At 52.2% G+C, this 14,348-nt stretch overlaps 1 protein-coding gene across 1 annotated transcript in view; it reads left to right on the plus strand.

The window, feature by feature from the left end:
• The window catches only part of SLC16A2 (solute carrier family 16 member 2), a 30,743-nt gene extending 16,664 nt beyond the window's left edge, over positions 1-14,079 (plus strand). Inside the window, exons 2-6 of the mRNA XM_086756572.1 lie at positions 6,712-6,856; positions 10,663-11,125; positions 11,592-11,735; positions 12,268-12,496; positions 13,493-14,079. Of these exons, the coding sequence (XP_086612698.1) occupies positions 6,712-6,856; positions 10,663-11,125; positions 11,592-11,735; positions 12,268-12,496; positions 13,493-13,713 (1,202 nt within the window). The 3' untranslated portion in view covers positions 13,714-14,079. The remainder of the gene's footprint in view (positions 1-6,711; positions 6,857-10,662; positions 11,126-11,591; positions 11,736-12,267; positions 12,497-13,492) is intronic.
• Positions 14,080-14,348: the final 269 nt, after the last annotated feature.

Genomic DNA, 14,348 nt, shown 5'->3' on the forward strand with positions numbered 1-14,348 from the left:
TGGCCCCCATCTGCTTGCCTCACTGAGGGTAGGTTCTCCAAAATGGGGCTGGGGACTCTTGGTGGTTTCCCCACCATGTTTTCTCCACCCTCCCGCTGCAGAGCTGCCAAATAAACACAGGGGCTCCTGTCCTTCGGGCGAGTGCCTGCATGAGTTGCCCCATCCCTGGCAGTGTCCAAGGCCGGGTTGGACCGGGCTTTGAGTGACCTGGTCTGGTGGAAGGTGTCCCTGCCCAGAGTAGGGAGTTGGAACTGGATGATCTTCAAACTCCCTCCCAACGCAAACCATTCTGTGATTGTAGGGTGGACATCTGAGGGACATCACAGCTAGGGAGAAAATTTCTATTAATAAAAAAAAGAGGAAAGATGGAAAAAATCAGGAAGAAGGCCTCTTGGTTTGGCATTGTGTGTTTGGGTGAGCACCAGGAGCTGTGGGGGCAGCTGGACCCCGGGCCCGGTGCCTGTGGTGCTGCGCTCGCTGCTGGTGTTCCTGATGCTGGAAGGGGTTTTTTATATATGTATAAAAAAATACTTTCTTCCACCCGTGGGTGTGTTTTGAAAAGAGGCTTGGGAACAATGAGGATTAACAAGCAGATAGAGAATTAAATGCAGGGTTTGAGTCTTCAAATGTGTGCACATTTCAGAGCGCGTGTTTGTGCCAAGATAAACTCCGTCAGGAATAAACATCGTTTTACATGAAAGGCTAATTACAGATTGGCGCTCCGCGGGCGGGAGGAGGGAATTTTCACCAATTAAAATGGAACTCTTCTGTTTTTCATAGAATTGCTGGATTAAAACGTAGCCAGGGGCTGGTGAGGTGTTTGACAGCGCAGTTGATGGAGGGGATGCTCGTCCCTGGGATGGGCTTTTTGTTCCCCCAGTGCTAAAGAGGCGCTGCCAGTTCCTTCAGGCATGAGCTGCGTGAGGGCACTGGTTTTGCCCAGCAACAGTTGAACCCTCTGGGCGTACAGCCTTGGGCTCTCATCCGGGGAGAGGGGACACGGCCAAACTTGGTCCAATCCAACATCACTTGGAGTCGCCCAGCATCAGGAGAGATGGGAGTGACGAGATCCCCAGCCCCCTCAGGGGTCTTTCCCCGTGGAAAGACATCTGGATGGGATGTGGTGGATGGCAGACCGTGTCGAGATGAAGTCGTCGAGACCGTCGTTCCAATTCATTGGGTAACTTTAGCGTGTGGTAGGTGAATCATCTCTCAAAAATTGTAAGCCAGAAGGCGATGCGGAGAAGAGAAACCTTCCTAGCCTGCTGAGGGGAGAAAAATCTGGCCTGGGCACACAGTGGGGTTTCAGCTGCAGAGCACATGCTGCCTTGTTGCTTTTGGACAGATTTCACAAGAATTTGCATTTCTGGACCGGCTCTGGAGCCTCTGAGGCCGGGTGGGAGCAGGGCTGCAGATGAGGAGGACATGATGCAGCTCAGCCACGAGCTTGTGCGCCATTTTGCTCTAACCGGGATCAAGTTTTATGGTTTTTGGAATGAAACGATGCAAAACATGGCTGGGGCTGAGTTTGTCTGAGACATTCGGCGCACGAACCTCAGGCAAACACTCCGCGCCCGCCGCTTGCCAAGGGAAACCACAGATTTGTCTCCATCTCTACTTAACGTGGCCGCAGGGCAGCTAATATTGGGAGTTTTCTCTCACATAAGCTGATATCTGTCACTTAGTGGTTACAGGAGGTGGCCTGGGCATCGTCTCTTAAACATCCCCCACGTCCTTGAGAGTGAGGGAAGGTGGAAAGGCCCGGTCAGGAGAGGTGCGGTGGGTTTTTTTTTGAAGCAAAGTACATTCCCAACTTGCTCTTGAACCACTCAAAAACTGCTTTTTTTTTTTTAAAAAAAAGTCTCCTATGGCGAAGACTGCATGGACTCTTGCTGGGTCTGGTCTCTGGGAAGCTGTTGTGTTACCCATGGTCATGGGACCATGTCATGATGATGGCAGCTGCCACTGCTCCTATGACATTCACGTTTTAACTCAGTTTGTCCTAATACTGCCGCAAACAGGACACTGAAAGGGTCTTTAGTCAGACCTGACCTTGAATAATTCCTCTGAATAATTCCATTTATTCCAATTTTTAGGCTGTTTTGGAATTGTTTTTGAGAGAAGGGAGGAGGGAGCAGCTAGCCAAAGTTGATAAAGAAGGACTTTGTTCTGAAGCTTTAGGGTATGGTACCAAGCAGGGCTGGCTATACAATTAATGAGTTTATCTGGCTTTGCGCTGCACGTGATGCACGGTGGCTGCCACCACGCCGCCCCACCACCTCCCATCCAGAGAAGCCCGGCTGCTTCTCAGCTTGGGTTTGCTGCTCCTCAGCCTGGGTTTGCTGCTCTGTAGCTTAGTTTCCCCTCCTGCCGTGCATTGCGGTGGCCTCCTCGGCTGTGACTTTGCATCTGCCTTTCTTTAAGCCTTGACCAGTCCTCCTCGGGATGTGCTCGGTCCGCGGGAGGTGTGGACCACATGGGGCTGAACCGTTGGGAGTGTTTCAGGCTTTACTTTGAGCAAGTAAGAGGATGACGCAAATTGCCTTTTTTTTTTTTTTTTTTAAGGGCACAAGATGAAACAGCTGCTTCATTTTCACCGCAGATGTGCTGCGGGCGGCACGCATTAGTTCCGTGGAGGCGGGGTTATGGCCGTCTGCTTCCCCACCGTGTCTGCATGGGCAGGGCCACCAAGTCGCTTGGGCTCCCAGGCCACCCAAAAAGGGAGCCAGGTAGGGCTGGGAAGGGCTTGGAAGATGTGTGATGAGGTTTGTCATGCCAGCAGAACTTCCCTGTCCCCAGAAAACACAAATCAAGAAATTACTTATTTCTTGGAGGAGCGGTAGATGGAGGCAAACTACCTTCTGGCTGCCCCATGTCTCCTCTGAGAAATGCCAAGTGCCTGGGGAAGGTGACCCTCCGCAGCACATCCCTGTCCCCTCCGGCAGCCGCCCTGTCCCAGCTGCATGGCATGAGTGGGAGAAGCCGCGGGAAGCGAGGGAAGACACTTCCTCCAGCAACAGATCTGAGGTCACCTCCTGGCCCTTGATCCCTCACGCCTGGGGTATTTGGGTCAGCGGGGAAGCACAGCTGAGAGCGATGTCCCTTCCTTCTCTCTCCCTGGAGATTTGTTTTTAAAGGAACAAATGGGCTCGGCCGCCAGTACTATGCAGTTTGATTTTTTTTTTTAATGATGTTTTTTGAAACAATGAGCTCAATACCATGGGGGGGGGGGGTTGGATCTGCATCTCAGAGCGGTGACGTTTTCCCCTATTGTTCCTCACTTTCCTGTGCCCACCTTGCTGTGCTCCGTGGCGCTCAGAAACCTTCAGCTTGGGAAAATACCAGCAAGGAAGGAGTTTTCCATCCTTTTGGAATGGCCTTGCTGGAAAGAAAGCTGATCTGGTGTCTAGCGCCTGCCTGAACAAACCTCGGGGGCCCTGTCCACCTCTTGCTGCCATGAACACGTAGACGTGATGCTCACAGCCCTCCCTGGCTGTCCCTCCACTGCAGGTCCTGACCTCAGCCTTTCTCAGCGGTGGGGTCCCCAGCAGTGGTGTCAGCCGGTGCCAGGAGGATGCGGCAACCGAAGCACGCCTGGTCCCAGAGCTCCTCCATCGTGGGCATAGCTTGGTGGTGTAGGGCTGGTGGGCAAATGGGTCACCTCCTTGGTTTTTTACTCTATCACTGTTCCCCTTGGAGATCTTCAACCGCTGTGTTCCCCTGTCTATGCTGAAGGTCACCTTGCTTTGGACCTGCCATGGGCCAACATTTTGGCTGTCTTTGTTAAGTCAAGGTGGGAAGGAGCAATTTGGGGAGCTTTAGCTGGAACTTTACCCCCTGAGTGATCATGCTGTGGGAGGGCTGCTGGTGGGATGCTCTCTTTGGTCAACCCCTTTGCTCCAGCAAAGGGGCACCAACCCCATGCTGGGCTCTTCCCATACCCCATAGCATCCTCAGAACCACCAGGACGGTCCCATCAGAGGAAGCTGGGGCTGCAGGTGGCCTGGGCTTGGGTGGCAGCTTTGGCTGCTGCTGTCCCCCAGCCCGCTGCTGTCCCTGCCGGACCGAGCAGCGAGGAGTGGGGTGTGTGCACCCGGGGGGTCCCCAGCCACTGTTTCATTGCCTTCAGGAGGGGCTGCGGGTGGGAGCAGGGTGGCATGGACGCAACTGGCCTTGGAGTAACTCGCAGTGCCAAGCAAGGTCAGCAGAGACGTGGCCATCAGGGTGGGACAGCACACGTTGAGCCACCTCCAGGACTGCCAGCCCCCAAATCAGAACTCATCTTCGCAAAAGGAGAGACCTTTAAATGCCTTTTTTAACCAAAAAAAACCCCCCCAGTTTCTGAAGCCTTTGGTGTTTCTGTAAAAGCGTCCCTTGGAGAGGGGGTTTCTTGGCTGTTGCTGGCCAGGTCCCACCACAGCAGCTCCAAACCCAACCCCCCTTCAACTGACGCTTCCAGGAGGTGGTTGCACTTACGGCACCTCGAGACTCCATCAAGTCTTAACCTGACTCCTGTCCAAGCTCTGCACAGCTCTTGAGCTCCTTCCAACCCAATCCTCAGCTGGATTCGGTCCATAATTTCTTTTCGGATCTGTTTGATCGTACCGTGCCGCTGATAAGGCTTCGCGCCTCTTGTAGGGGCTTGTCTTGGTGCGTTTCAATATCTTGCCTGGGTTATCAACCACAGAGGGCTGCGAGGTGTGGTCGGGCTTGGAATTAACTGTCTCATCCAAACCCCTTGGAAATCAGAAGCAAAGATTCCTTCATGTCTAGGAAAGTCCAGGAGAAAATTCAATACGGCGTTAACGGATTGCCAAAAAAAATCCCTTCATCCCCTGGAGCGTGTCCAGGGACTCCAGCTCCATGTCTGGAGGGACAGGTTTGGGGCTGCGCTTCACCTGAACCCTGTTTTTTTTCCCCAACCAGTGGTTTTCTGCCGTGGCTTTCCTCCAGCCTTCGGTGTGAATCACGCCAGGGCCAAGGCGGTTTTCTCCTGCCCCTAGATTTTGCCGAGGTTTCCTTCCAGTGCTGGAGCTCGCCCAGCCCTCCCGGCTTCCTGGGGCTTCGCTGGGAAGCGCTGGGAAGACAAAACCCTGCTCTGGAAGTGAGGCTATTGTTCTTACTAATTTTAACTTGATGTTCTTCCCCAAGCCTATTTTTATTCATTGCTTGTGGTAAGCCCTTTCTCTAAGGTAGAGCAATTTGCCACAGGACTCATCTTTTTTTGTGTGTGTGTTTACCGATTTTAATTGAGCGATATCTCCTTTTGACAAACCCAACGCTGGAGGAGCTTTTAAGCGCCCGTTGCCGAGCCTCTCGCCCCGGGTTTGCTTTGATCTCCGCAGGTGAGTGTGCGTTTTTGGGGCCAGGGATTGATCCTGCTTATTTGCATGTAAATCCCCGGGTTATTAAGATCAGAATCTGGCCCTTTAAATTTAATACTTTGCTTTATGCTTTTTATTTCCGCGTTTCTTAAAGCAATTTCCAAAAATAACAAACTTCAAACATGACGGGGCCATCTAACGTTTTACTGCCTTGGCTGGAGTAGAAGGAACATTTCTGGAAGTATATTATCCGATTTAACGAGCCTTTCCCATCCTGGCGTTGCTCCCACCCCCTCACCCCCTCTTGGAGTTGTTTTGGACGGCTCTTTGGAGCCGTGCCACCTCATCCTATTAGAAGGACTTCCGTTGTGCTGTGCCTTGTGTTTATAACCAGGAAAATCAGGCGGGGAGGTGGAGGGGGTCCTCTCCATCACCCTTTTTTGTTTTGTCTGGTGTCGAGATGAGAGCCCGGCAGATCCCACGAGGCTCCCGCGCAGCCGCTGCTTTTCTTTTTCTTCTCTGCTCTTCGTTCATCAAGGAAGACTTTGGAGTAAATTGGGTCCTTGCGAACTTCTAATTAATTTGGAAGGGTCGGTTCTTCCCAGGCAAGCGAGGGCTGCTTTGTGTGGTCCTTTTTGAAAGGCAGAGGTTGGAGAGGCTGTTGTACGGCCGGGGTTTTGCTTTTAATAGGGACCTGGCTATTTTCTGAAAGATCTCATGGCCTTTGAAGGACGGGTTGTTATTGCGCAGGGCTGTGCTAAAAGGGGTTGCAGAGCGCTCGCTTTGGGTGGAAAAAAAAAGAAAACAACCCCAAAAAAAACCCAACCCAAAAAAAAAGGAGATGCTCCAGGAGGTTGCCAGCTTGGGTGCCGGGTAGGGCTGGTGCCCCCTTGTCTGTCTGTCCATCCTGCCTTGCCCTGCACCCCGCTGAGGGGACCTCTTCCTTCTCCTCGGAGCTGGTAGATTGATTTTTTTTTTTTTTTTTTTTTTTCCTTACCACATTGCTTTTCTTGAAAGCCTGCCTTTCCTCCTCAAAATAGTCCCAGAAACCATTAAAGAGAGAAGATGGAGGGCAGGGAGAAGATGACAGGCTGAAATAATCTGTAGATAATAAACGCCTTCCCTAGGACGCTGTGAACCCAGCAGAGGGGAATGAAGGGAAACCTGGCCGTGCCTCCATCACCCAGGCGAATGGCGAGGTGCTGCAGATGCGCCTCCGCCGTTACGCTGGCGTAAATAACCCTGTTATTTATGAGCTGCATTGTTAATTAACGGTGGGATGGAGCTGCCTCTCTGCCGAGAGTCTGCTGGAGTCACCCCTGATTGTTCTCCTGGTACCTGTTTGATGTCCCACCCTGACCATCGCCTTTCTCCTCTCTCTCCCTAGCATGGGTTGGCTCCTTGGCCATGGGCATGATTTTTTTCTGCTCTCCCATCGTCAGCATCTTCACCGACCGGGTTGGATGCAGGACCACAGCAGCCTCGGGAGCTGCCATCGCCTTCATCGGACTCCTCTCCAGCTCCTTCACCAAGTAAGGTTGCAGAGGGGCCGTCCAGCCCCTTGGCACGCTCCTCTTCCTCACCGTTCCCTGCAAACCCCCCACCTACGCATTGCTGCTGCCTTTTGGGGCAAAACAAGTGGTTTCCATCCAGATTAGAGGTCTCTTGGCACCCCTATGGCCCACGTGCACACCACGTGCGCACAGCCTGTTTCTCTCCAAAGTGAACCAAGTAGCTCTTTTGTCCTTATTTAACAAGAGAGCAAATTTTACCTGCGTGAGGGACTTCATTTTATGGGATTTCAGCCCTTGGGCCTTTCATTTGATCTTTAAAATGGGCAGCAAGATGTTGGCACACCTCTTGCGGGCAGCTCCAAAGAGACACTCGTGGACAAAACCATTCACATTTGATACTGAAAGCAAATTAATGCTTAAAATAATATTTGATGACCTGGCAAGAGGGAGTTTCCAGAGGCAGATGGGGTTTGGAGAAGTTTGTGCTGTTCCTGCGCCGGTGCGGGCGTTTGTGACAGCGTGGGGTGATTGCTGCTCCTCGTTTTCCATGTCTGGTTCCATGCCATGGGTTTCTGCCGGCAGATGCTCGCCGATGTGCGTTGGGATGGCAGGTGGACCTGATTCCATGTGAGAATCTTTCCAACCCAAGATATTTGCATCTTTGCAGGAGCAAAAGGAGGTCACCTCTGGGGTCCTTTATGCGGCAATTGTTGAGTGGAGTTGCAAAGGCACCATGGGAACACCCTCCACAGCATCATTTGTCCCAGTTCTTCTGCATAAAAACATTGTTTCGGGTTGGATTTTAGTTAAAATCAGTATTGTTTTAATTAAAATACTTCAAGAAGTGGGGGTTTTCAAGCAAATACACACTGGTTTCCCAGAGGGTGGCTTGCTGGTGCTGTGCTCCTCCCTGCCCGCGCTGGGCAGCGGGACGCCAGCTCCCTTTAGCACCTTAGATGATGCTGAAACCACCTCGGGAAGAATCCAGGCTCCACAACTTCCTCCACAGATGCCACCCCTTTGTATTTCGAAAGATAATAATGATCGGAGAACGTGCCCGTCCCGAGGGAAGGTGCGCCCGGGCTCCTGGCAGCGCAGATCGCAGGCGCGTCCCATGTCATCTTGCTTTCCTCCTCATCAACCAAGCTTTGACTTTTTAATTTTTTTTTTTTTCCCACCTTCCATTGTAAAATGCTTGTGCAAAGAAAAAGAGCTCTTGGGACCGCATGGCTGCCAGCGCCTTGTTGTGTTGGGCTGGAAAAAAAAAAAAAAAATCAAACAGTCCAGGCAGAGGACAATATGATTTCCAGGAGAGCTCCTGAGCTGAAATCCATGTTTCCTGCCGTCTCGCTCTGGGTTCGTGTTCCTTTGCTGCCTTTTCAGGGAGAAAGGAGCCCAGTTGCAGCTGGACCGCGGTGAGGGAAGCTGCCTTCGGCACAGCCCCGCTGGAGGAAGAGCGGCGGGGCTGTGGGATTTGGCCGCGCTCCATCCGGATGGCGAAAGCCAGTCCCAAAATTCAGAGCTAGAGGCTCCTGCTCACCCAGAACAATGGAGAAGGGGATTTTTTTTTTTTTTTTTTTTTTGGTCTCCTTGCCAGCTCCGTGCAGCTGCAGCTGGACCCAGCACCAACTGGGCTACGTGAACTGGTGCAACGGGAGATGCTGTTCCTCAGCTGCTGCTGTAAAGGGAGCCGCAGCCTGGGTTTGGTGGGCTGGATCAAGGCTAAGCAACCCTTTCTCTCCTAGTTTCTCTAAAATGAGGGGGTTTTTATCCAAACAGAGGAGCAGCAGTTCCCAGCACTGCACCGAGCTGATCCAAAAACCTGCTCAGCCACCGAGGCTGCACAGCAGGACGCCGGTGCTCATGCTCAGTGCCTCCTACGCGCAAAATACTGGGAGTTTTGTATGAAAGCCACTACGATAAACAAAATAATAGGCTGAAAAGCAGAGCTCCAGGGAAGGATGAAGGTTTCTGGATGGGGTCCATGCTTGTCCTTGCTTTTCCCTCTTGCACTGGCGTGTCTCCTGCACTCATAATCAGCTCGAGCCACCGCCGATCTTACGCACCCTCAAGAAGAGAGAAATCTCAGTTGTGTGAAGACTTCACCTTCCCTCCGGTTTTAAGGGGGATGCTGTAGCATGAGAAATGGGAGATGGTGGCTGGTTCAGCAGGGCTGTCCTCCTGTGCCCCTCAATGCCCTCCCAGTACTCCTCTTCTGCACCGTCAAGTGTTTTGTGGTGGGCTTTGAGTCCCTTTTCATCTGCCTCTCCATCCCCTCTGCAACTTCTGCCCGGTTTCTCCTGCAGAGAGAAATCCCCCAGACCTCCGCCAGCGGGGCTGAACCAGGGCCCTTCCTGTTGTGAGCTGAGAGGCAGCCATTGGAGAGAGACCTCCTTGTCCCAGGAGATCATTATCCATGGGAGACCTCGTTCTCCGAGGGAGACAATGCTGCCCTTCCCACCAGAGAGCAGCTGGCTGATTCCCAGCGAGCGGGGTGGGAAATCCTGGCGAAGAAGCATGGCTGAAAGGAGCTTCTTAGCGTCAACGGGGAGCAGATGGCAACTGTGGCATTTGTCTCCACTTATCCAACACATCGGCTTAGCTGCAGTACCAAAGCTGGTGTGACCCAGCTGAGGTGGCCAGGGCTGGTGCGTGGGAGGTCGGAGACAGCCCAGCTGCTCGCCTGGCTCCTGCGGAGAGGGTTTCTGATGTGGCTTCGTTTTGGAGGAGCTGGAAATTGCCTTTCATGACAGTCATTTGTCTTTGAGCCGTTGGGTACAGCAAGCATGTTCTGCTTTCTGCTTGGCTCACTAAAGAGGCTGAGGGCGTAATGGAAGAAATTATGTGCTTGTAAACATTTTCTCAGCTTCAAACTGCTCCGTTAGATCTGGGCTGCTGTCTTCTCGCTTGCTTCATGAGCAGGTCTCAGTATTTCACATGAGTGTCGGAGTAAAGACTCCGTTCACGCGGCATCGCTTGCCCAAACGTTTCCATCAAACTCTCCTCCCGTGCAGTATTTTGTGGCAGATTTTTTGCAGCTGAAAGTATTGCACGGGAGTGAAGAAAAAATCCTTCATCTGGAGAAAAACACAACTGGTTATTTGCACCGCCTAACTTCAGGCTCCTTTCTCAGCTGCTTCTGTTGGGAAAATTGGGCTGGCAATTGGGAAACGGCTCCTTCCAAGGGCTCTCAGGACTTCCTACCTGTTCTGTAGAGCAGCCACTTCACCCTCTCCTTGAGGGCAGCCACCAATGTAAGGTACAAATGAGCTCCATCAACCATCTAATTGAAGCCCCCAGAGGAGTTTAAAGAAGAACAACTTAATTAACCAGCTTAGAGCCTGGGCAGAAACGCAATGTTCCTTTCCTAAGTGCCTAATAACCAGCGAGGTTGGTGCCTTCTGCTTTCAAACACGGGGTGCAGAATGTTTTCAATTAGGCCTTTCAGTGGAAAAAAAAATGAATTTCTAGCTAAAAATAACCCACCCTGCCTACCTTCGAAAATCTCACTTGCTGTAATTTGAACACCATTCATGTTAGGTCATCTTCCCAAGGAGGGCAAGTTGGCTGCTGCCTTCTCTTTGCAGAAAGCACTGCCCAGCTAGACTTCATTTTCCTGAAGATTTACCGTGGCAGCTGTGAAATGAGGATAATCCTCGCTTTGGCTGAGGAATAAGCTCCTCCAGGTCAGACTGCCTGTGTAGCACCTGTGGTATGTGAGACCTCGGTCTTGACTCCAGGTTTTGCAGGACCATGGGGGAGAAGATATCCTTACCTCTGTGTAACGTAACAACTTCAACGTGGATTTTTTTTCCCCCCACTAGGTCTCTGGAAGTTCGTTATTTCACATATGGGATCCTCTTCGGCTGTGGCAGCTCCTTCGCCTTCCAGCCCTCACTGGTCATCCTTGGTCACTACTTCAAGCGCCGCCTTGGCTTGGCCAACGGCATCGTGGCCGGCGGCAGCTGCCTCATCTCTGTGCCGCTACCCTTCTTCCTGAAGATGATCGGGAAGGCCATTGGGCTGGCGCATACTTTCCAAGTACTCAGTGCCTTAATGCTCATCCAAGTCTTCTTGTCCCTGACCTATCGGCCCATCTTGCCACCTTCTTGTGACTCTCAGCACGATGGGCAGGACAAGCTGGGCAGCCGGAGCGTGCGGCAGCAGTGCTGGTCCCAGACACGCAAGTATTTCAACTTGAGAGTTTTCCGGAGGAAGACCTATCGGATTTGGGCCTTTGGGATCGCTACGGCAGTCCTGGGATATCTCGTACCCTACATGAACCTGGTGAGAGCCTTGGCTGGGACTGGGAGAGGAGGGAGGTCCCTTTGCCCAGAGCGAAAGGGCTCCTCTGTGGAGGTGGGAAGGAGATAGGAAGATGGAGATGGGCAGTAGGGACAGAGCCACCAAAAGCCTCCAAGCTATAAATCTTCTGCAGGCATGCCCTGTAAACAGGAATCGTGATGGAAGGAGACAGCTATTTAATGCTCCTGTGAGTCCTCTGCACCAGGGTGGGCAGAGCGGTCACATCCTGTGGCTCCAGAGGACAAGCGTCGGTAGTGGGAGAGGAGGGGGCTGTTGGGTTTGTGGTGGACGGAGGTGGTGTGTGCAGATCAGCATGGTGCGGACATCAGGGTCATGCACCCACTCCCAAAGCCATGAGCCCTCTGTGGGAAGTCTTGTCCCTTTCTGGGATATGAGAGGGATTCGCTTACTGAGGGGTCATGTCCTTGCATCCTTCCCTCCATCCTAGGTAAAATATGTGGAGAAGCGATTTCAAGAAACCAAAAAGGACTGGATCCTCCTGGTTTGCCTCGGAGCCATGTCGGGGCTGGGGCGCTTGGTTTCAGGCCGCATTGGCGACTGCATTCCCGGGCTGAAGAAGATTTACCTGCAGGTACGTTGTGTCTGACCCACCGCGTAGCTGCTGGCTAACGACTGTGGGTCAGGGGATGGCATGTCTACATCAGCGCCAACGCTCTGCTTAAGAACTGTCAACAGATCGCAAATCCCTTACTGACCGTTACCTAACTCCCTTGTCTGCTCTTAGGGAAGAAAATTTATTATAGAGAGGTGGACAGAGAAGTTACACACCTGACCTGAGGTCTTGGTGTCCATTCAGCAACCAAACTCCGTGGTCCCAGCCCTTCCCAAACTGCTGGGAAGAGTTTCCTCTCACCTTTTTGTGGTTTTTGAAAAGCAAACTGCTGAAATCTAGCAGCTAATCCAGCAGATAATCCCTCCTAAGGCTTCTTAAAAGGTTATTCTTAAGGGCCTCTCTGAGACGAGAGCAGTGGATGGATGGCATTGCTGGGTCCAGAGGAGGGGGTGATGTCGTTGACCTGTTCAGTGTCATCTTTGTGACACTTCCTGCTACCCGTCCCCACTCGTGCTGCACCCCAGTGACATGCCCACTTTCGTCTCCCCAGGTTGCGTCCTTCATGCTGTTGGGCATCCTGTGCATGATGATCCCCCAGTGCCAAGGATTTGAGGGCGTCATTGTCATCTGCCTCTTCCTCGGCCTTTGCGACGGCTTCTTCACCACCATCATGGCCCCCATCGCCTTCGAGCTGGTGGGGCCCATGCAGGCGTCCCAGGCCATAGGATACCTCATGGGGCTGATGGCTGTGCCCATGACCGCGGGTACGCCGATAGCAGGTTGGTATCGCTGTGGTGCTGGACCCGGACCCAGCTGTTGGGAGGGCGCAGACGCTTGTAGCAGCTTTCACCCGTGGTGATATTTTGATGTGAGACCAGCCGTATGGTTTTGAATTTTCTGGCTTGTCCCATGGGCGTGGAAATATGGGTGTAGCGTCACTCCATGCTGCATCCTGTAGCATCTCAGGGCCTTTCTCTGAGCTGATGAAAGATTACCAGTGGGGAAATAGTGAGAGCGACCCAAGATCACATGAACTGATTTCTGTTTGAGCTAAAAATTGGCAGATATTAGAGTTTTCTAGAAGTTGTCTTAGATATCTGGAGGCTGGTTACAATTGGTAAGTTCTGCCCCTGGATTGTTGAATCAAAGTTAGAGATGGAGACACCCAAGCCTCTGTCTTCCCAAGACTTGGGCATGTGTTTAAGCACGGTAATAACCACGACCTCCTTAACAGTGAGTGCTTTGCCAAAGCTGGCCCTTGAGCGGAAGAACGTCTGCAGCAGCAACCGCTAAGCTAAAGCTGTGTAAGCACCTCTGATCCTTCTGTTTCTGGCAGTGAAATGCAGTTTAACACCCTCGTGAAGGAAGGTGGGGCTGGGTGAAGGGGCTCGTTTCATGGTCATAATCCCCAGGCAAGTGTCTACACAGGAGGAAACTCTGAGAGGTTTTCCAGCGCCGATAACTGGCAACGAGGATGCCTGGCTCCGTCAGAATCATAGAATCAAAGAACGGTTTGGGTTGGAAGGGACCTTCAAAGGTCATCTAGTCCAACCCGCCTGCAAGGAGCAGGGACATCTTCGAACTTGCCAAACTAACAAGTGTGGAACCTCATTGGTTTTTAAGGGATTTGTAACTGGCAACCAGTATTTTTCTGTTGACATGCCCATGTAGATAGAACATCCGTAAGCAAAGCAGGGCTTCCAGATGGAGGCAACCTGCAGAGGAACGGCCATTAGACTGACGTGGCTATAACCACCCTTGTTCTTCTCTTTCAGGATACCTCAATGATTATTTCGGGAATTACGACGCAGCCTTTTATTTCGCCGGAGTCCCTCCCATCATTGGCGGCTTGGTGCTCTCCGTCGTCCCGCTGGTCCATCAGAAGATGCTGAAGAAGCAGCGCCTGGATTCCGGCAAAGACAAGATGCTGGTCTCGGAGGCGGTGGTGAACGGGGAGCTGCTGCCGGGCTGTCCCGCCTCCGAAGCGCACATGTAAGGCCTCCGCTCACCGACACCCTCGCCACCAGCAGCCTCTCCGTAGCCCAAGCACAGGCCCTTTTCTAGACGGACCGTAATTCTCCGTGATCTCAGATGCACTACGTTTGTAAAGGAAAAAAAAAAACAACGAAACACAAAAAGTTCTTCTAGTTAAAGGCTTTTAACTAGCAGAAACACTCTTTTTTTGGGACAATTTTGATTTCAAAGCCACCTTTTCTTTTTTTTTTTTTTTTTTCCCTCTAACCATTTTTCTAAGGAGAACTCTCACCAGGATCCAAACTTGATCGATCTCCCACTCCTCTCCCCGGTTTTCTATTTGTCACGACAGAGGTTTACAGCTAATAAATGCCTTTTTAAAGCAGGCCCCAGATGGAGCTGCCCGTCCTTCTCCTCCGGCCTCCCTCGGGTGTCCAGTCCGAGCGACAGCCCCCTCCCTGTCCAGCGCTGGAGGCTGGTTTGGAGCCAGCGGATCTTGAAGGAGGAAACGCCGCTTTAATCCGACACGCAAACCAAATAAATGCTCGGCCAGTCCCGCTTTCATCTCCTTCTCTCCTCCTTTTCCGCTGCTCTCCCACGCACCCCAGGAGCCGCAGCTGGGACGATGGGGAGCTCGGCCGGGCCCGGTCCTGCCGC

The sequence above is a fragment of the Chlamydotis macqueenii genome, chromosome 11 (genome assembly GCF_036417535.1).
Source record: "Chlamydotis macqueenii isolate bChlMac1 chromosome 11, bChlMac1.mat, whole genome shotgun sequence".
In the NCBI taxonomy this organism is placed as follows: Eukaryota; Metazoa; Chordata; class Aves; order Otidiformes; family Otididae; genus Chlamydotis; species Chlamydotis macqueenii.